Genomic DNA, 24,293 nt, shown 5'->3' on the forward strand with positions numbered 1-24,293 from the left:
TTTTGGAGATTTTTTAATCACTAATAAATTTTTTTTAACAAAATTACATTTTGATACATATATTGAAGTAAGATATATAATGTTATCATTTGTTATAAAATTATATTTAAATTAAACTTTGCTTAAGGATGAAAAAAAAATGTGGTGTAAAATTTTTGTAAGAAATAATTTTGCAATTTCACAAATTTTCAAAGATTCATAATTTTTCTAGAGAAGTGCTTGTAAATTAAACCAAAAAAAAACTTATAGGAAATTTTTTGTTTATATATTTTTAATATTATATCAAATTTATATTTCTTTTAGTTCTTGAAATATTTTGTACAAATAACAATTTTTGAATTAATTTTATTTTTTCAATATAATGATAAAAGAATATCTATAGATTTCTTGGTGTTACTTTCACTCAAAACAAAAATGTCAACTGTAGTTGACAATGTCTTAGCTGAATAAAAATTTGCGACTTTGTCAACTACAGTTGACATTTTCGTTTTGAGTGTTGAGTATAATGCTATCACTGAAGGTGAAAATTTTGTTCTTATGATATAGTCTATAAAATGTTTTATATTAAAGTTCATATTGTGATAAAATTAATTTATTTTTTATTTCAGATGTTTTGGAATTTGGCGGTTTTTTAATTTTATGATATCTATATTAAGAACGGTAAGTTCAACGAAAAAATGTTTTTACCAATAGTAAAAAGTACCTTCATATAATATTTATAAACTATATATTTTTAAATTATATTAAGCATCAAAAACTTAATTTTTTACATTTTTTTTTAAATACGCACCATTCCACCAATCATTAAAATAAAAATTATCACTTAATGTTATTTTAATTTTAAAGTTTATATACCAAAAATATTTTAAAAAAAAATTATAATAATTACCTAATAATGTCATTTAATAATGAAGCTGTTAATGAATCAAAAGAATGTGTAAAGTCATTAGGAAGAATAATAATTGATCATTTAAATATTTTTGAAAATGTTCGTAAATTATACAACAACGTTCTTCATGGAGATGGGAGATCAGTATTTAGAAGCACAGTAAAGGTAACATTTAATGTAATATTATTATATTCATTAAGAAAAATGATGTTTCCAATTTTACTTGCATTGGCTGTTTTTACAATTCCTAAGTTCTTCTTGACACCTAAACAAAAAAAACGTTATATCATTGAAGCCAATGGAAATGAAGTAATTATCATTGAAAAGGGAAGTAATTTTCAGATGTAATTTTGATATTTTTTAATCAGTAGATGTTATATTTTGAAATAAATTTTAACCATCTTGTGTTTCATTTTAATGTTTATTATTAATAAGAAATCATGTATTTTTTTGTAATTAAATAATATTGTCTTCTCTTACAAAAGTTTACAAAGATAAAACACTCTTCCAAATAATCGTCATCTGAGTAGCGCGGAAAAAAACAAGAAAACAAAACTAATATTTGATTAATTAATATATTTTTTCGTAATTGAAAAAAATACATTCCATCATAATTGAACGATTATCAATAAAATAATGGATAAACAGACATTAAAAGAAAATTGTTGTAGGTTAATAATATTTATTTATTTAATTTATTTAGGCAAACTTGTTAATACTGAATTCTTGACACCATTAGAAGAAAGGCCAGTAGCATTAAAACCAGACTTCTACCTTCACGCCCTTGGTAGAACATCTCCAATAGATTTTAAAAGCCTACATGAGAGTGAAACTCCATCTCCGGAAAAAAAAAATGAAAAACCAACAAATGTACCAAAACCAGATGTTGTTATTAAACCTTTGACTAGTATTGAATTTGATGAAGATAAATTTCTTAGAGAAGAGGAAAATAAACGAAGAAATAAATTAAATAATATAAAAGGAATACTAAAAAAATAGTTTATTATTTTTTGTTTATTGTAAACATTTTAATGATAAATTAAATATTTGATAAATTAAAAACAATTTTTCTAACATTATTTATTATGATAAATAAAAATCAAGATAATTCAGTGTAAAATGCGGTAGCTTTATTTACTTAAGAGAGATAAGTCTTATAAAAGCATAGTACAATTATTTTATCATTAATACAATTTAAATTAAAAAAATAGCCAACGACAAAAGAAAAAAAAAATATACTATACATATGGAGTTTGTGGCCACCCTGTATTTCCTTGTCTGTGAAATAGGGCAAGTAAATTATTATATCGATCTCTTTCTCTTTTTAAATCTTCATGAAGCTTAATTATTTCACCGTGTGCTTCATGCAATTTTCGTTCTAAATTTTGAATTAACCCGTAATTAGGATGATGGTACTCTCCAATTTGGGGATCATAATGCATACGTTTAAACTCAATCGGATCTGAGTATGTTGAAGAAGATGGTGGTGCTGGTCTACGTATGCCACGCATTGAAGGTACCATATAATGTCCCTGTGAATTAAAAAAACCTCTTCCATATTTTTGATCTTTAAAATATTGTTCACGCATCAATCTTTCGTGTTTTATATTTACATGCCAAAAACGACAACGAGGACCACGCGTACATTTTCTAATCTGAAATTCCTTACATATAGGTATTCCATTGATGGTATCATCTTTAGTAACTGCTGCAATAGCGCGCGCTAACTCTATAGTTACTTCTCCAGTGGCTCGGTATGCTTCAACATCATATTGTGGTGCATGAATAAAGCGACAATTTTCACGCTTGCATCCATTATTCTAAAAAAAGATAAGAACAATGGCCAAATATTGACAATCTCTATGATTGATAAAAAAAACTTACTTGAAAGTCAATACAAAAATTATAATTTTCAATATCTTTTTTATCCTCGTGTTTTGGTGGATGAGAAAATTTGCAATTTTTTCCGCGATTACAAATATTATGAAGGTAATCACGACAAACCTGATTCTTGTCGATACCTTTATTGTCACTTTGTGAACCAGGTTCTTCAAGTTTAGAAGTATTTATATGTGCTGTATCATGAATGTCGCTAGTATTAATAACTTTATTATCACTTTTCGCTACGCTTTTTGAAATAATATTTTTACTAGTTATTGCGTCATTTTCAGACATTGTAAAATTATAATTAATTAAATGTATATAATATTAAAAAAAAAATAATTATATTGGTGGTATCCTAAATTTCAAACAAAACAAATACATTAGTCTTTAGTATTTATTATTAATATTGTTTTATATACAAATTTCACATAAACGCAATGTTAAAAATTAATATAAAATTAAAAGCTAAAGAAAACTATATATTTACATAATTCTCTTTACTTTTTTTAATAGAAATATTCACAAAAAATGTATATATGCTTTTGCAATACGTACCTAAATAATAACTAAGAAAAAAAAAGATATAAAAACACTATCTTGCTATGGTAAAAAAAATATTTCGGAATATCTTTAAATGAATGGAAAAATTAAATTTTATATTATTATAAATAACTAACCATAGAAGGTCACCTTCTTCTTTTGATTAATTGTCATATACATCAACAATATAAGTAATAAATGGTAATCTCTGATATTTTATTATATTAAAATATTTATGCATATAGAAAAAAAAAGAAAGAAAAAATTGTCATTTTACACATATATATAATTTTGTAATCGATGAAATGAAACCTTCTAATAATGGACACACTTTTCCAAGCGCAGTCGTTTATATACATATATATTTTGTTATGACAAATGATATGTTTATCACTACTTTCTTTAACTCCTTAACTGTAACAAAATATTATCATTTTATAAAAAATAATTTTATTTTAACATTTTAGACTTTAAAACAAAAAATAAAAACTTTAAATATCTATATAATTATTTGTATACTACATTATAAATTATCTATAATATTTTGTATTTAACATATATATATTTGCCCATCCTAGTCATACTGATTGTAATATAAGATTGTTATTAAAATGGTCAAGACACGCGCTCTATCAGGTATGTTTTGACGTTATGTTATTTTTTAATATTATATTTTATCTATACATTAATCTATTATATTAATTGTTTGTTTACAGCAAAACAACCTACACATAAAGTTGGAGTCAAAAGAAAAAGAACTGAAATATTATCTATCAAATCATTAAAAAAAGTTTGTGACTTGAGGAATGGTGATGAATATTCTAATGAAACACCACGAACGCTACGGAATCAATCAAAATATGGTAGAAAACTAACTATTGATTGTTCTTCAATTAACCCTAACTCTCCAAGCAGTCGTGAAAATATAACACCTTCTCCAATTCCAAAAGATAGTACAAAAGAATTGGAATCAAGGAATACTCAAACACGAAAAAATTCTAACAAATTACAAAATAACAAAAATACTACTATTCCAGGCAACAATACTATTGGTACACCGTCTCTCTATACACTTCCATCATCAACAATATTATCATTAAAAAAACCAGCCCATCCTTTAAATATAACTGGTGTTAAAGATGCTGCCGAAGTTTTTGATGCACATATAGTATCAGAAATGCGAAGGCAAAACTTGTTTACTGGAAGTATTGATAAAACTAATAAAATTAAATCAATACCAATGAGCGATAAATGGGAATCTCGATGGGATACTGGAGTTCAAATACCATGTGGTAATAAAGAATATTCTTATAATGCTATTCCAGAAATAATATTACCTAATGATGAAACATCTGAAATACCTGAGGAATTTTCAAAAAGGATTTGTGCATATGAAAAAAAATATATAGATAATAATTTTGTTATGAGAGATAACTTACAATATTTGGAGTATAATTTAGATAGACAAGATATTATGTGGTTTAAAGATTTCAATGAATCCCATTCAATAGAAAATTTAGTTATTTCAATGATGTCAGAATGTTTTAATTTTATGGAAAAAACATTTTATATAGAATCTAGAAAAAAATTAATTGATCCTATTATCAGGCCAGCATCATCAATGTGTAATGGTGAAGAAATTTGTGAGGTTTGTCGTGATTATGATTCAGATGAAGATGACAAAATAGTTTTTTGTGATAAATGTGATAAAGGATTTCATCAACATTGTTATGGTATACTTGATGTTAATGATGTTTTTATTTGTAATCCATGTATGTTATTGGATGAACAATATCCAACATGTATGGTATGTCCAGTTCAAGGAGGTGCTTTAAAAATTCTTGATAATGGTTATGATTTTTGTCATGTTAATTGTGCGAAATTTATTAAAGAATTAAAATTTGGTGATGATGAAATATTAGAACCTATATTAGGTTATATGAATATTTGTGATTCTCGTGGTATGGAAAGGTGTTCAGTTTGTGATATTGATTTTGGATATACAATTAAGTGTGATCATCCAAAATGTAATATTCATTTTCATGCTGAGTGTGGAAGGCGTGCTGGTTTTTATCTAAATTTTCTAGAACGTGAAGATGACGATGATACTCCATTTGTTTTATGTGAACGTCATACGATGGATCTCAGAAATCTACTTCAAAATAATAAAAGTACATCGTCACGTAATAAAAAAATCACATCTGAATTTGAAAAGTTAATACAAAAATTTATACAATTATCCGGTGAAACAAGAGTATCAACTTTTAATTTATCTTTTTTGGAGTATATTAATATCCCTATGTTATTGAAGAAATTTCCTGATTATAATAAAGAATTTATTGAATCTCTATATGAATATTGGAAATTAAAAAAAATTAATAATGATGGTAATTGTTTACTAAAAAATTCAAATTTACAAATTACTTATAATATTAAAACAAAAGATTGGAAAAAAACAGAAGTTTTATATGATATACATCGAGAGGACAATAAAAGTCGACTAGAAAAAGGTTATTTAGGTTTTTTAATGAAATCATACTTAGCTTATAATGATTATAAATCAGTTGTAAATGCTAAAGCTAACCTTTGTGCATTAATTGAAAGAATTGAAATAACAAAAAGAACCTTAGATGAAGAAAAGTTTGGTAATTTAGAAAAATTAAAGTTACATAAATCAACATCACTAGTAGAATCATCGACATTATCAGTAACAACTATTATGAAGAAAAACCAAGATACATTCATTCGGGGTCATCGTCAATCACTACGTCTAGACGAAAAGTACAAAGGGGGTCATCCTAAATATTCACCGAAAGCTAATTTTGATGAAATTTATGAGAGGTCGAATAGCAGTAGCCGTCGTCGTCAACACTGAGAGCAAAAAGATGGCAATATCGTCATCGATATCGTATTTTATTTTTTCTAGAATAAATAACGTTAACGTTATCTATTTTAGAAAATTTAAATTAATGGAATAACTGACTATTTCGTCATTTTTTCATTTTTTTTTAAATGTTTTAACGACTATAAAAACAATAAACAAAACTTTAATAAATGGGTAATTTTATTAGTAATAACTCTTAAAAAAACAATATTTAAAAAAAATTAATAGTAACAATTAATTAAAAAAAACTTCTTCTTATCTGTATTCCATGGGCCTTTAAAAACCTAAAAAAAATTGTCAATCACTGTAGCACAAATTTGCAAACTTACCTATGATAACACAATTAAAAGTTACTTTCATATCGGGAAATAAAAAATAAACGGACAAATGACATTTTTATTGTCCATTGAAATGTCTGAAAAAGTAATAATTAGACAACATAAGAAAATTACTAAACTTACATAAAACAGTGTTTTTATATAAAAGTCATTGTATAAAAACTTACCTAAATAATAATATTTAAAAATATATTCTAAATTAATGTCATATTTTAATCTAAAATAAGAAATATTATAAGAAAAAACTCACCTAAAATTAGAAAAGATCTATATATATTTTTCAACAAAGTAAAACAGCTTTCTCTAAGAACGCATTAAAAATACTAAAAAGTTAGTAGTTAGTATTTAAACAATAAATAAAATTTTTATGTATATTTAATATTTTATTTAATCTCTTAAACTTTACAATAATAAGAGTATAGATTTCAAATAATAATTAAATGATCTTAATAAATAAATAAAATACAACCGGAAAATTTACATACATTTAATATTTTTTATTTCCTATTAATTTAGAGTAAAGAATTGATATAATGTAATATTTTATAATAACATTAGTTATCTAAAACTAAAAAAGGTAATAGTTATCAAAAGATTACAAACAATAAATATAACCATTTAATTGATCACTTTAATAAAAAATTTCTTAATAACATTAAATGATTGTGGCAATCTTTTTATTTTTGTTTTATGTTATTTATAGATAATACAAAAAAATTACTGAACTTACATAAAACATTAAACTGTAGTTGCTAGAAAAAACAATTTAATTGAACAATTAAAATAAAAGTTTATTACAAAAAAATTAATAGAATATTAAAATAAATAAAAAAGGATTTTTTAAAATTTAAGCTCCAATAGCATCATTCTTTATTTTTTCCCATTTCGCACAGACTGTCTTATTGTAAACTCTTTCATTTCCATGAACTTTTTCTACTAGACAATTCTTGTTTATCATTAGTTTCAGCAATAAGTTGTGAATCCTTAAATAGGCATATTAAGACTCTTCACAAATTAAGCTGCAACTATATCAAACCCATTCTATACTGTGACAAAAAAGTTACTTTGTTGCTGATTTTTTCAAGTCAATTTTTCACCAAGAACATCGTGGTCTACAATAAAATTTTTAAGTGTAGAAATTCTTCAAATGTATAGTAGTTATTTACTTTCATAAAGTAGAGATATTCAGATGTAGGTACACAGCTACTACAACTACCTCAGAATAATTTTTGGTACTATTCAGTTTTGGTAGGACAATGTTATTAATAAAATTAAGTAAATATATTTTTGTTTATTCTTAATGTGCTAATTTTTAATTGTGGTTTTCTCTCAGAAGATAAATAAAATCTTTATATAATATTTTTAAATATCAAACTAATGAATAAAATGATAAAGAATATCGTTTTTGAAAATAAAAATAATTGAAGTCAAATAATAAGCATTTATAAAAAAAAAAACTTTTGAGAACAACATGTTAAAGATTGTACAAGGAAATTTTAACATTGAAAATTTTTTAAAAGAAAAAATAAAACTAATATTGACTAATTTTTTTTACCTATTATAGAAATATATTTTAGACTAAATAAAAGTAATCAACAATTTGTTAGAACATGGATTTTTTTTAAATAAAAAAATATAAAAGAATGCTGATGGAGAAACAATAAAAAAACGAGATACATCAAAGAATATAGTTAACAGGCATATTACTTAATTTATTTAAATGAAGAAAATAAATAGAATCAAGAAAGGTGGAGCCAATTAAAAAATGTCCTTACAAAGATTATAACGTATCTAAAGTTTTGTTTATTTTTCATGTGTTAACTTTAGTATTTTTTCAATTTTTTTTTAATATCTGTAGTATTATTGTGTCTCTGAACAACGTTATATGTAGAAAAAGTTGTAATTAACGTCAATTTTTTAAGTTTTCGAATGTGTTATAAACTCGCATTAGTAATTATCATACTCAATTCATAAACAACTAAATATTGTTAAGATAAAATATTTTATTTCGTGTAATAGTAATATTTTTCTTACAAAGAATAATTTTTAAGTAATATTGCTTTTTTATTTTTTGTTAATTGTAACAATTTTCAATTTTATTTTTTAAAAATGAAATATTGATAATATATAAAATTTATGATTAAAAAAAAATTTTTTTTTATATATTTATTAAATTTTATAAAGTTATCAAAAATAATTTTATTTTAACCAATAACAACATAAATAACAAAACACACAATTTAATACTTTAACAAAATTCATAAATTAATGTTTCATAATTAAAATAGAATATTGATAAAATATTTAGATGTTTTTTAGCCTTAATATTGAAAAACATTTTTAAATTAATAATTCAATATAATTATTGAAAATGTCGCTAACAAAGACTTTTACTTTATTTAGTATATTTTTTTGTCGTTTCTAAGAAATAATTTTTTTTAATACTTAAAAAATGATTAAAAACTTGGTATGATATTTTTCAATTTGATTTCCACTTTAATATATTTCTGAAATTGTGATATCTGTACATATTTGATGTATTCTGTGTATTAAATTATTCAAGTTTGAAAAAATGGAACACAATTAAAATATAGTACTTTGTGGATTTTATAAAACCAATAGTAAAACAACAAAAAGTAAAACATTGAATTTTTTTTAAAAATTTTTATTTATATGTGATGTTTTTTTTTCATTTATTGTACAATAAAAAATTTTCTTTTAGTAATATAAACATTATTAGATATGCATTTTTAGAAATATTTTTTATTTCTATAAAAATTTCAAAAAATTAAAAAATCAAAAAAAAGTTTTCAAAGTTCAAAATTCCTTTATATATATTTAGAAAAAGAATACCTTCTTGCATTTTTAATTTACAAATAAAAAAAATTTTTTTTTTTTTGAAACAAAAATAATAATTCTTAATAAAAAATACTTAAAATATTTTATTTTATTTTAATTTGTTTTTCTTAATATAAACTTGTCAAAATCAAAATTATTGTTTTATTAAAAATAAGTTAAAAGGAAACGAAAAAAATAAATACTTCATAAACTTTATTATTATAAATTATTTTTATGAAAAAGAATATGAATAATAACTGATATTTTTTAATAACAAAGAAGTATCCCCAAAAATTTTCCTATTAGTTCTTTTAAATTAGAAATAAATATTTTTAACTATAAAATTTTAAGCCTCAATAAAACATGCTTATATTTGCATTATATACATATATATATTTTTTTTTAAATTTATTTTTACATAAAATATGTTTAAAAGTGTAAGTCTAAAATGAAATTGGATATTGTTTAAAAAAATAACAAAAAAAGAGAGAAAAGTTTATAGAATATTTCTGTCCCTACTCCTTCTCCATTTGATGGGATAATGGATGATGATAAAAAAAAGAAAATTTCAAATTTTGGGTATAATTTAATTTTTGATAAAATAAATTATGTTGATGTCTTTTATCTTTCAGTTGTTAAATATTAAAATATGGTAAATTTTTAACTAAAATTTTGATGAAAGTAAAATAGATGGATTTATAATATTAATTGTTGATATTTGTTTTATGATTCTTAAGATTAAAAAATAAAAAAAATTTTTTTTTCAAAATAAAAAAGAAAATTTTGTTAACCTTCTATTTTAATATCATTATAAATTCAACATTTTTTTTTACCAGATAAAAAATTTTTATTTTATGCTTTTGATTGTTTATTCATAAATTTCATTAATATATTATATCTCATAATACTTTACATAAACGTCTTTTATCATAAAAAAAGATAAACTTATCTATCATTCCATTAAAATAAATATTAAAATTTTATCATCTTTTATTTTTTTCATTTTTTTTTTATGAAACAGAAAGATATTAATTTTTGTCTCATCTAAAAAGGGTCACAAAAAAATTTATTTTTTCTTTGTTTTTATTAAAAAAAAGAGGTTAATATTTGGGCAAACAGAAGTTGCACTCTTTTAAAATATATAAATATAAATATATGTATATTTAAAATTTATTTTCTTTGAAACAATATATTCACACTTAGAAAATTTATATATATATTTCTAAACCGAGGCAATAAAATTGTTTGTACAATTTTGAAAATGTATTTTATGTTATTAATTTAAGAAATATTTTTTTTTATTTCTAAAGCATTTTTTACCAGTTTGCCCTTTTTAGTCTTCTCCTTGCCAGCATATTTTTTTTTTTTTTTACTTTTTTCAATTTTCTACTACTCCACTCTTAAAATTTACTTTTTTTTTGTAATATGCATTTTTAATATTTTTATTTGTAAAAAAAAAATTTATTTATATATACCTTAACTTTGTTTTTAATAATATAAAGTATAAAAATTATTTTTTTTTAATTAAAAATTTACTATAATATTTCAAATTTTTTTTTTATTGTAACAATTTTTATATGGTAAAGTTTTTAAATGTTATTGAAATATTAATATAGTAATAGTTCTTTGTATTAATAATTGAAATAATATATTTATTTTTATGATAAATTCAATTCATCAAAAAACATGCAATCAAAAAAAATCATTTCATTTCATTATTACTTTTTTTTATGAATAATGTTATTATTAAATTCATATTTTATTAATGAAATATTTTTAATAAAAGAAGACACTCAAGAATTTATTTTTTTTTTCTGTTAAAGTAAAACTAGCCAAAAAAATATTTGACTCAAAAAGAGAGAGGGAGGTAAAAAAATATTTTTATTCAAAATTATTATTTATATATTGTATTTAAGTTTCTCATTTTTATATGATCAACTTTCTTCTTAGTGTATGTATGTATGTAGCTCCCTTACATTTCTTTCTATATATTCTTAATAATAATAAAAAGTCATAAAATCCAGTCCCATATATCAAAAAGTATTTTTTTAAATATTTTTTAAAAAGCAAAACTTTGTGTCCTTTGATTGTACTTTTTAACTAGTCACACACCAAAATTATCAACCCATTTTTCAAGACAAAATTAGACAAAAAAATAAATATATAATTTTACAAAATAGACTTCTTTACTCCTTTCATCATTAAAAACTTAACGCAAAAGTTTAATTCTTATTTTAAATTGTTATGTTTACATAACTTTTTTTACCTCAAAAAAATATATTTCTATATATATTATAATAAAAAACAAAACGAAGTTAATGGAGAGATAGGAATATTTCATAAAGAATATGAATGATAAATATTGTATAAATTATAATATGGTAATTGTAAACTCATAAACACATATATATGCATATATCTAAAACTCTTTCGTACAAAATACAATATATATTTAGTTATAACAAATAATAAAAAAAAAATAATATTACAATATTTTTTTTTTAATAATATCATTGGACTAACTAAGGCAAGTTCTTTTAAAACATTATTTTTAAAACATTAAATTTCACATTATTTGTTTTTATACTTCCATTTATAATAAACCATTGCACTTTAAGAAAACAATACAATACTTTACAATTGATCTAATGTATTTTTTTTTTATTGGTTTTATTCTAAAATTTATTTTTATTCTCATTTGGTACAATTATACATCAACCTTCTTTTTTTAACTTTTTCTTTGATAATAATAACATTTTCATATATCAATAGAGATGACAAAAATTTTTTTAACACCTTTCGTTTTTGACAAAAATCAGTTTATAATAGTTATTATTACTCTCTTAATCTTGTTTTGTTGAAAAATGAATAAATTTATCACAAAAATCAACTAAAAATTAAAATATACTTTTAGTCGATGATGGTAAAAGTGTTCATACTTGTACTTTTATTTCTTCTCCTCTTTTTTTTTCCATCAGCTTCAAATATTTTTTTTTTTTATTATGTTAATGGGATGATAGTAATATTAATAGGTATAAATATTATTTATTGTTACTATATCATTGAATATTTTTCTTAATATTTATATATAACCTTTAAATTTTTTAATGAAATAAATATAATATGTTTTTTTCTTTACTTTTTACAATAAAAAAATAAAATTAATGATTATCTTTTCATTTTATTTTTTTTTATGCTATTAATTTAAAAGATAAGATTGTTTTTTTCCCTATTATATTCTTCAAATATTGGTAACGAAGTTTTGATAATTAAGAAAGACATAAATAAATATATCTATATAAAAGTCCCTTCATATTATATAAACAATTTAAACATCCATTTTTTATTTTTGTTTAAATTAATTTTTTATTTAATTTAACTAAGAAGTATATTTCATAATTTACGCTTTTTAAAGTTTTTTTTTTTATAAAATAAAAATAATATTTAAATTTAAAAATAATTTTTTTATTTATACTTATATTTTGACACTTTTAATTTTATGCCATTATGTCTTACTCTTTAAGGTCATATTTCAAACTCTATTTTTTATTTAAAAAATATATAAAATTTTATAAAATGTATAGATGAAATTATGTCTTTGGTAAATATAAACCAAAAGTCTAATGATATTGGTAAATTTTTTTAATGCACTATTTTTCTACATATATAAATTCTATCTCCATTTTTCCATTGAATTTTTTTGATTCTCTACACATGTTTATGAATATATATGTAAAAATGAAAAAAAAAACTTTTTAAAGTTCAATTTGATAAATATATATATATATGTATATTGCTTAATGACTAGATTTAAATTTAAGTATAATTATATTTTTTTTTTATTAAGATGTTAATGATGATGGTGATGATGACGACCTCCAAGGAGATACAATAAAAAAAAGTATGGCCAAAAAAAAAAAAAAAAAGTGAAAAGACAAAAATCCTGTCTCTCCCTCACTCTTTTTCTAACTAATATAATTTTTCTCTTTTATTACATCTCATTTACTTGAACATTTTAATTTGATATTAAAATTATATTCATAATTTATTTATTTTTATATAAATATATACATTTATAATTCTTCTTTTACAATAATTAATCGAATCTTTTTTTTTGTCATTTAATATCATTAAAATATTCATATTATTAAATATAATAGAAAAAAATTTTTTTTTATTATTATTTATTTATAAATCAAGTAATGATCTTTTTGTACTTAAGATAAATGTTTTTACCTTATGATTGTTTAAAACTATAATTAAATTTGCCATAAAAAAATTTTACTTTTCAAGCTTATCTAGGTCATAAAATGATGAATAAAAACATAAATTTAAAGGATATATACTTTTTACATTTTATAACAATAATAATAATAATACATATACTTAAAACTTTAAATCTTTTAAAAAAGGAATCAAATCAAGATTAAAAAGAATATGCCACAAAAAAAAAGGAAAAAGAGGGAGAGAGAGAGAGAGATTATGATAGGAAAAAGAAATAAATAATGAAGGTGGAGTAAAAATATAAAAATAAAAAGAAGGTCGACATTACCATCCTCAGTCCGTATACAGTTATTTTTATTCTTTTATTTATCTTTTAGTTTCACCTACTAGCTTAAGAAACATCACCTACAATAATATAATTTGTTTATTCATTTCTTATAGTAAATATACATATAAAAAGTAAATACAAAATGTGAATTAAATTTCACGTTAAAAATCAGTTTAATGATGACCTACATATATCCAAATAGCTTCTAACATTTTATCTTTTTTATTTCCTTATAATAATAATATAAAAAAAAAACAACAACATATACTGTCAAATTTTTTTTGTACTTATTCTTCTTTAATTTAACTTTTTAAAATTTGTTGTCAAAAAAAAGTACGGCTTCTAATTAAATATATACATATATCTATCTATCTTTTTTAAATATTAAAAAAAAAAATATATATATATATATATATATTCTTCCATAACATTTTTCTCCATAAATACTATATGAAAATTTTTATTCATCTTTTCCTTCAACGAGACACACATATTTATACATATTTTAAAAATATATTTTTAATTGACGATTGATACAATTAGTGATTTTTTGTGAATTAATGTAAAAATAATATAATTTTCAAGTGCAAAAATAGTTTGCCTTGGTAAAATAAAATAAACTTCCTTATTAGTAAAACATTATTGGCTTATTTTAAGATAAAAAAATATTTTTTTTTTTTATAAATGATAAATTTTATCTTTGTAAAAAATTTTTCATTTTATATAAAAGATTTTTATCTTTTGTTTTCTTTTTTTTTTTTTCTTCTCATCTTATACTTTGATTTTGATAAAATAATAAAATTTATTAAAAAAAATGTTATTGTTCTTTATGTATAAAGGATATTGAAGGAAAAAAAAATTTTTTTGTCCTTTTTAAATATGTGTTTTTAAGAGTTAGATCAAACAAAAAGCCGATACTATGGATTTAAAATTTTTAATCATTAATTATTTAGTATTCCTGTAGAAAGGAAAAAAAAAATTAATAGCATCTTTTATGTTTAATTAGCAGCTTTTGTAATTTTTGTAATCAATTACAATTAAAATTAATTTATTGATAGATATAATTAATATCTATTTCTCTAGTAATTTATATCTTTAAATTTTTTTTTATATTCCAATTAAATAAATAAATAAATATATAGTTGATATTTATTTTATGTATAATAATCATAATAAAAGATATTAAAAAAAATTAAACATTTTTTAATTTCTCACATAAGATGATGATAAAATTCAATAAATTAACTTTTTTTTTTTATCTTTTTCTATTTCTGTGCCTCTTACTACTCTCTTTTAGATAGATACATTTATTTATATTCCTAAAAATTTTTAATAAGTGTTCAATTTAAAATATATATATAATCTCATTATTTTATAATGGTTTCCAATAAATTTGATTTTTTTTTTGCCTTTAATTATTAATGAACCATAGATATATTATCTCTACATCTTTTTTAACAATTTTAAATCATGATTTTTAGAATTTTAATATTGTTATTTTAGGCATTTTATTTAATTTTTTTTTTAAAAATCTAAATATGATAATAAAAATATTAGTATCAAAAAATTATAGATTACCTTGATTATGGATGTTTAAAGATATTTTTATTTAATAAACATACATCATTTTACAATTCTTCAATGACAAAATTTTATATGTATTTATTTATATTTAATTTACCAATAATATTAATAAAAAAAAAAAGATATATATATAATATTTGTTTCTTTAATTGTTAAAATGTCACATTACAATATATAATACATAATTACCAAAAAAAAAAAAAATTCTCTTTATTTAAAATTATATTTATTAAAGAAAATTAAATTAATTTTATGACAAAAATTTTTCTTTTCCCCATTTTACCCATACGTAACCTTAAATTTATTTAATATTTTGCCTTTTTTTATGATTTTTTTTACTAAACAAATAAAGATTAATATATTATTTAATTTATATATTTAAAGAAAGAGTATAGTTTTTATGTGTAAAAAAAACTTCAATGGCATGATATGTATAATTGTTATAAACATTAAAATTTTTATTACAAACAATTGTTGTGGTATATAATATATATTTATTTATTTGATACAAAATATTTTATATTTTAATTTTCTAAACAATATATTTATATATATATATCAAAAGGGTGGAGTTTATTCTTTTTTTTTTTAATACTTATTAGTGTCATTATTTAGTAAATTTAGCATATGAGAAGATACTTATTAGATTGGTCATTATAACGGTATCTAAAGTTTTTAAAATGTTTGTATTTTATTTATATTTATAGTATTTATTTAAAAATGAGCTTAAGTAACATTTTTGTGAGGGAAAGATACATTGAGTGGAGTGAATGAAAAAAAAAAAGATAGATGATGGCGATCACCATCATTGCGCCATCAACCCTTAAATTTAATATGTTTAAATTAATAAAAAAAAAAAAAGATTACCACATTGTATATGGTGAAGAGGATAGGTTTTATGTTACAAAAAAAAATTTTTTTTTTTTTTAAGTTTAATGTCTATATACATTTTTAGTTTTTAAACATTTAATTATCATATATAAATAAAAAAAAAAAAAGACTAACCAATGTATACCTTATTTAGATGGATAGGAATTAAGGATAAGATAGTGGTTATATGACCTTGTCAGTAAGATTAGTATAATAAAAATCAGAGGTTACAATGGCATATTTAGAGAAAATTATTTTTATATAAAATCTATTTTCTACTTTATTTGGACAATTAATTTTTTTTTTTTTTCTTATAATTATAAAAAAAATGTTTCATTATTTTTTTTTTATTAATAATTTTAAATTAAATATACCTTTAATGAATATTATTTTTAATATTTTTTTTTTTATAATTATAAAAAAATATACTTTTACTATATTTTTTTTTATCAATTTTTATTAGAAACGGAAGAAAAGACAAAAATAATTCCTGTTTCATTCATTTTTCATTACATGTATATAGATTTTTTTTAAAAAAAGTACACTATCAAACATTTCATTTAATAATAAAAAAAAAATGAAAATAGCCATATATATATATATATATATATATATATTGTTAGTTTAAAATTAGTTTTAAAAATAGGGAAAAATATATGAATGTATATAAATAATATTATGTTGTCCTATAAAAATACTTCTTCTTACCTCTTTCTTTTTGATAGATATTAGTAATAAAAAAATTCTTTTTTTTTTTCTAAAGACACAGGGGTATTATATATATAAAATGTACCACAACGAAGACATCATGTTTCAATGGATATATATATGTATTTATGTATATATTTGATATATGAGAATATAAAAAATTTTAATAAATTTTAAAATGAAATTTCTTTTATTTACACTTAGAGTTAATTAAAGAAAATATCTTGTAAAATTATTTTTTTGGTTACCATAATTTTGCATCAATCTCTCTTCTCTTTCTTCTTTTCATTCTTCTATAATTTTTTTTTTTAAATAATTATTTTTTTTTTTTAAATTTTAATACTTTTAAAATGATAGTAATTGAAAAATGATGCCTCATTATAGATGTATTTTTATAGTTAGTCTTTTTTTTTTATTTATTTTTTTTTTTTCTGCCTGATTTTATATCAATTTTCTTTTATCTATCTTATTCTATTCTTAGTTTTATAATAATATTTTGTCTTATCAATTCTTAAACAATTGGATCATGTATGAAAATATTTTTTTTCCATTATTAAATATGCTTTTCTTAACTAGTTTAACTATTTGTCAAAACTATTAAATTCTTTCTTGCCTTTTTGATTAGGTGGAGTCTAAAAATATTTATATTTTAATGGCAAGTTTTGTTTTATATATGTATAAATATTTAATATCATTTTGTAGGAAAAATAATATATATATAAATTTTCTTGATATAAAATATATTTTGTTATATTTTTAAGTTAAAAGTTGTTTGTACTTTTCAAAAAAAATATATATAATTACATTTTCTTATTTTATTTATAATATAATATTTGTAGGTTGGTTAAAAAAAAATATATGTATATATAAATTCTTATGTTAATTGTTTATACAATTAAAACATTAAAAAAAATATTTTTAACTAAAAAAATGTGAAAGAAATTTTTATTAAAATTATTCTTCTATCTCATAATATTTTTATTAATATTTACCAATCAAACATCTATTGGTTTTAGTTTTTTTTTTTTCTTTTATTATTTTTTTCTTTTTTGATTACTTATTTCTATATATCACTTCATTAGTACTTGTTAAATAAAAATAATTGTTATTTAAATGTTAAAATGAAATTAAAGATATTATATCTAATTTGTCTTAAACAAATAACCACTTTAACGATTAACCTTTTTTTATTTTTATAATATTTGTACTTTTGATTAATTTTTCTATATCTCTCTCTCCTTTATATTGAATATTTTTTAATAAAATTTTCGCTTCATTTTTTTTTCAAATATACTTGTCATTTTGTAATGAAATAAAAAAGGATAATGAGAATTATTATTGATAGTATCTTTTTTTTTTCCTTCTCTCATCATCCCACCATTCATTTTATTGAAATGATGAATAATTATATATTTTTTTTTGTTTCTTAAATCATATTTTTATTTTATTAACATTAGAAAAATTTCTTCTTTTTTTTTTTTTTAATAAAATTTTATTATTTTAATAATAATCATCTTTTTTTATCTTCAATTCCTGTGTATGTATGTTTCTTTGTTGTACTTTTTATTCCAACAAATTTTTATATATATTTTTGTTAATTAAAAGAGAGAGAGAAAAATAATAAAAAAATTTTTTTTTTCCTTTTCTTAAATATTTTTATAACATTTTGTATATAATATTATATATGTATATATATATATATATATATGAAGTATAATATTTTTTGTCTTTTTGCACTTTAATCATACTTTCCATCAAAACATTCTTTTTATTGTATACTACTATTTTCAATTAATGTATATAAGTTTTTTCTTTTTTTTATATCTCTCTTTATTGTTGTTTTCTTTTAAAATTTTTTTTTTATGTGGTTTCTTTTATCAAGGGAACCGAAAATTAAATATTACTATAAAAATTTTGTTTCTTTTTTTTATTCAATTTTTTTATATTATTGATGGATGTAGATTTATGAATATTTAATAAAGATGTTTTTAGTTTTTATCAAGAGATTCTTATAACATTTAATAACTTTTTTTGAAAGATCTATTGTTTTTTCATTTTATTTAATGATGGATAGTTTTTAAGAATACCTAATTGAAAAAAAGAAATTAGTTATTATTATGAAATTTAACAAATTATTTAATATATTTTGAAAATAATTATTATAAAAACTTTTTGTGAATATCTATTATTATAACTACCAGAAATCATTTTATATTTTTTTTTATTTATTTATTTATTATATTTTATAAAAATATAAAAATTTTAGCTTTTAAATTACTTGTAGTATTTAAAAATTTTTTTTTTTTCTATTATTAGTTATTTTCTAAATAAAAAAATTATTCTAAGGAAAGAGTGATAGATAAGTATAAGTGGTTTATTTTTTTGTATTTTAAAAATAACGAATTTTTTTTTTGTTATAAAATTACTTTAATTTGCCTTTTTTTCCCATTAATATTAAATTCTTTTTCTTATTAATTTAATTATAATGTAACACTTTATTTCACTCTTTTTTTTTAATTATTTTCTAAACAATTTTTATTATTTACTTATTCAAAAAATTTTACCAGGAAGTAGTATATATATACATAAATATATTGTAAAAGGTAAATTATAAAAAGAATTATTTAAAAAATTTATCTATCACTATGACCTTTATTATATAGGAGAGTACATTGATAATAAAAAAAATTAGTTCTTTCAATAATATTTCAAGTTCAGTAATATTTATAGTTTTATAAGTTGACATAAAAAAATTTTTATATACATAAATTATTATTTCTTTTTGGATAAGACGTAAATGTTATTTTTTTTTTTTAAAATAACTTTCATTGTTTATACTTTCTTTTTGATTTTTTTTTTTTATTAAAATACTAATATTTTTGTCACGATCTTTTGAATTATGTTAGCTCAATCTGTGTATATTTTTGATTTTTAAATGTTCTGGTTTAAAATAATGTATATTATATACTATATAACAATATATGGGTGATTAAAAAAAATTTTAATATTTATTATTTTTACATTTATACAATATGCACTTTAATGACTCTTTTTTTTTACACTTATTCGTAATGTTTATGTACATAGTTAAACAAGTGATGTTGATTTTAAAAAAAAAATTAATAATATTTTATATTTATATTGAATTTAAATAAAAAAATTATTACCATAATTTTTTTTGTAATTATTTTTTTTACAAAAAAAAAGATTTTTTTTTTAATATTAGTAAACTAGAATTAAAATGTTAAATTTATATATTGAAAAATATTATCAAAAAAAGTTACGGTCAATTGGTTTATATGCTCCTATTCGTATTTATGATGTAGAAAAAAAAAAAAGAAATTTATGCATATAAATATAAATGCAGGTGTAAAATAATATATATCATACATACCATTTATTTAAATTACTCATTTTTTAAATGATTTTATTCACATACATTAATCCTTAAATTTATTAAATTATTTCATGAGTAAACTAAACAAAAATTTGCCTTTTATCTTTTTTTTTTTCTGCACTACAAAAAAAAAACATTTATGATCTAAATTTATTTTTATGATGGTAGGGATAGTTTATTAGATAAAAAAAAACTTTTAAAAATTGTAGATGATTCTTTTTAATGATTATTTATATTTTGAAAAAGAAATAAATAAAAGATTCATTATTTTAAATAGCTAAAAAGAAAGAAATGAGTAGGGCATTTGTAATTTGATGCATCATACAAAAATCTTTTTTCATATTAAAATATATTTTACTGATTTACTCATCAAATATGTTATTTTAATAGTATATATAAATAATATAAACAATTGCCAAAAATGAAAAAAACTAAAAAAAAAAAGAATGAATGAAAAAGAATTTATTTGTTGATCTTATTTATATACGTAAATATATATATGTATAATATTTATTATCATTATATTTAACAAAAATATATTGTAATATTTTTTTTTATTATGAAACATATAACAATGTTTTCTAAAATATTGTCATATAAATAGATTAACATTATAATTCAAATAAAATAATATATCAAATTCGACCTCATTTTTATAATAATATTTTTGTATACATTCTTGTAAAAAAGTTATCATATATATTTGATTTTTAATAATATTAAAAATTTTACTCTTTTTTATTATTTACAATAATTGTACAAGAGAGAACACTTTTTTTTTTTTAAAAATAATTTTATTCTTTACCTATCATTATTTGATTACAACTAATATGTAAATATTATAAAATAAAATATTTTGATTAAATTTCAGGATTTATTGTTATGTTAATATATACATTTCTTTTTTTTTTTACATTTTAAAATTAAATAATATATATATTAATATTAAAAAAAAATATTATAATATTCATAGTAATAATAAGAGATATTATATTTAAAAAAAAATGAAGTGTAAGCTTATTAATTTTTTTTAATACATATTTTTTTTCTTTTATTATAACAAAAATACTATTAAAAATAATTAGTGTGGTTCCTCAATATGTTTATAATAAAAATTTTTATTTTACATTATATATATATTTATGTTTCCTCGATTAAATATAAAATATAACTAATTTTATCTTTATTTATAGTTATAATCTTTCTTTTTTTTTACACTAGTATTCTTTAAAAAAAATTTTTTTTACTACTCTTTGTGTTATGATATAATAGAGAAAAATTTTGTTATAGATAAACGAATATTTATATATCTCTAATTTTAAGAGTTTTCCTTAATTTTATCATTATTTAATTTTTTTTTCTCAAATATGTGAATTTAAAGATAAAATATATTTAAAAAAAAAAAAGAAAAGAAAGATAGATAGATATTAAATAGTAGTGAAAAATTGGAAGAATAATTTAATGTATCTTTTAAACTGTTTCATTAAATGAATATTTTTATTATAATGATATTTTAGTTTAACAAAAAAAGACATCTGTGATTTTTAAATTACTTCTACTTTTTAATTTTACTTTTATAAAGATTTATGGGGATTTTTAAAATTTATATGTTAGATATATTTACGAATTTTAATGTGACAAGTGATTTTTGGTAGAGATAGATTATTTAGATGAGTAAATATATATATATATTTAATGGCATTTTATATGTAATTTTAATATATTTAATCAAATATATATAAATTTATTTTATTTATAAAAATCTGCGCATAGAATAGATAATTTATTACTTTAACTCATTAATTTTTTGGTATTATAATGAGAAATATTAATTTAAAAAAAAAAATAATAATGAAGATAGATAAATTATTATAAAAATGGACCCCTGTAGTAAAAATGATCTATAAAATCATAATTATGGAAATATAATTAACAGATGTAGTAATGCTTGATTGAGGTATATAATAAATAATTTATCATTTCATTATTTAATGGTATGTTATAATTTTTCATACCATAACAAAAATGCCATTTTATATTTATAAAAATCAAAATTATTTTAATTTTCTTCCATTAAAGGTGACCTTTTCTTCATTTTCAATCTTTTTTTTTTTTTTTAATCTACCAAAAACTCATCATTCATTTTGATATTTATTCTTAAACCTGTAAATATATACAATTAACAATAACTATTCAAGATTAATCATATACAAAAATTATTCACAAAGATATATTTGCCTTTTTTTGACTTTTAAATGATATATCTCTTTTAAATGTCCTTTAAAAATATTATATACATACATATAATATTTCTATAATCATAATAAATAATAATGATATTACATTGTAATAAAATTCATGAAACATATTGTAATTTTTATTAAAGTAACAAAAAAAAAATTATACTTAAACTTTAGTTAGCTACACATGATTATTATTTACAATATTCTTATTATCTATTCTTGTATAAAATATATTTGTAAATATAGATATTTAATAAAAGATAAATCTTGTTATAAAAATTTTCATCTAACTAATAAAAATCTTTTTAAAAATAATTTTATATATATGTATATGAAAAATTTTAAATATTTACCAAAATCGCCAAAAATCATTTGACGTCTATTGAAAAGATTTGTCCTGTTCAATGTTTTATGACTTTTTTCTCATTCATAAAGTGCATATCAGTTTAATTTTTTTTTAACCCCCTTCTTTGTGATAAATATATATATATATATATATATCTATATCACAATATAAATGGTCTCTAATCTAATATATATTTATATTATATGGGTGATGACGGGTACACAACACCACCTATCACTATTTTTCATCTCCATTTTTTTTTTTTTTATTATTATTAAAATATATATTAAATAATCTCGCAAAAGTTTCATTGCCCCCAGACGGTACAAGGAATGAAGAAAAAATGTGAAGATATATATATATGTTGAATTTTTAAGTATAAAGGAAGAATTTATAAAGGTGAGGGTGTATGTGATATGAAGAGATGATGATATGTATATTTTTTTTAAAAAAAGGTATATATAATTTTATTCTTTTCTCCTATCTCAATACCTTTTTCTTTTTTTTTTTTTTTTAATATTACTTTTGTGATTTTATAAAACTTTACAAAATATATAAAGTTCCTCCCCCTTAATTTTAGTAGATTTTTATTTTATATTTGTAAATATTTTACAAATAAAAAGGCTAACTCTTTTTTGAATTATTTTAATGTACTCTTAGTAAGTGATATTTGTAAGTATTAATTCCATTACCTTTTTGTCAATCACCTTATCTTAATAAATAAAGATTGTCTAAATAGAGAGAATAAAATTTTCTTTATGTTAAAATTTGTATATTTTTAACAATTTTTTTTTTTTTTTCAACAATTTTTCTTTTCTTTTTGATAACATAACTTATTTAAGTTTTATGAAAACTTTTTTTTTATTTAAATTTTATATATTATTGAAGGAGGACAACTAAATATATATATATATTTTTTTTTCTGTTTTAATTTTCTAATCATTTTATTTTATTAATATAATTCTGTTTATATAAATGTTTTTTAAAAAAAAAAATATTATCTTTTTTATTCCATTATATTAAGGATGTAAGAGATTGCGGTATTCTGGATTTTTATTTGATGATTTTAAAATTATTAAACAATAAAAAAAAATTATACATTTTATTATGCTAAAATAAATTTTAATATATTTACTATTTTAAAATAATATATATTTATAGCAAAACTGTTTATGATTAAAATCATTAAAATCCCTATAGTTTGTTTAACTAATTTTATT

The 24,293-nt window shown here is 19.1% G+C and overlaps 4 protein-coding genes across 4 annotated transcripts; 3 read left to right on the forward strand and 1 right to left on the reverse strand.

The window, feature by feature from the left end:
* Positions 1 to 895: 895 nt before the first annotated feature.
* On the forward strand, positions 896 to 1,237 carry SRAE_2000043600 (Hypothetical protein; the record flags this gene model as incomplete). Its single annotated transcript, XM_024651266.1, has 1 exon — positions 896 to 1,237. The coding sequence occupies one exon, from the start codon at positions 896 to 898 to the stop codon at positions 1,235 to 1,237; it is 342 nt and encodes a 113-aa protein (XP_024504960.1).
* A 288-nt stretch (positions 1,238 to 1,525) lies between these two features.
* SRAE_2000043700 (Hypothetical protein) lies at positions 1,526 to 1,888 on the forward strand (the record flags this gene model as incomplete). The annotated part of the gene is made up of 2 exons (XM_024651267.1): positions 1,526 to 1,556; positions 1,593 to 1,888. The coding sequence occupies 2 exons, from the start codon at positions 1,526 to 1,528 to the stop codon at positions 1,886 to 1,888; spliced, it is 327 nt and encodes a 108-aa protein (XP_024504961.1).
* Positions 1,889 to 2,127: 239 nt separating this feature from the next.
* SRAE_2000043800 (Zinc finger, CCCH-type domain-containing protein) lies at positions 2,128 to 3,064 on the reverse strand (the record flags this gene model as incomplete). Its single annotated transcript, XM_024651268.1, has 2 exons — positions 2,128 to 2,709; positions 2,774 to 3,064. 2 exons carry the CDS (start codon positions 3,062 to 3,064, stop codon positions 2,128 to 2,130), a joined length of 873 nt encoding a protein of 290 aa, XP_024504962.1.
* Positions 3,065 to 3,924: 860 nt separating this feature from the next.
* Positions 3,925 to 6,188, forward strand: SRAE_2000043900 (Zinc finger, PHD-type domain and Zinc finger, FYVE/PHD-type domain and Zinc finger, RING/FYVE/PHD-type domain and Zinc finger, PHD-finger domain-containing protein; the record flags this gene model as incomplete). Its single annotated transcript, XM_024651269.1, has 2 exons — positions 3,925 to 3,949; positions 4,030 to 6,188. 2 exons carry the CDS (start codon positions 3,925 to 3,927, stop codon positions 6,186 to 6,188), a joined length of 2,184 nt encoding a protein of 727 aa, XP_024504963.1.
* Positions 6,189 to 24,293: the final 18,105 nt, after the last annotated feature.

This window comes from Strongyloides ratti (assembly GCF_001040885.1).
Source record: "Strongyloides ratti genome assembly S_ratti_ED321, chromosome : 2".
Lineage (NCBI taxonomy): Eukaryota > Metazoa > Nematoda > Chromadorea > Rhabditida > Strongyloididae > Strongyloides > Strongyloides ratti.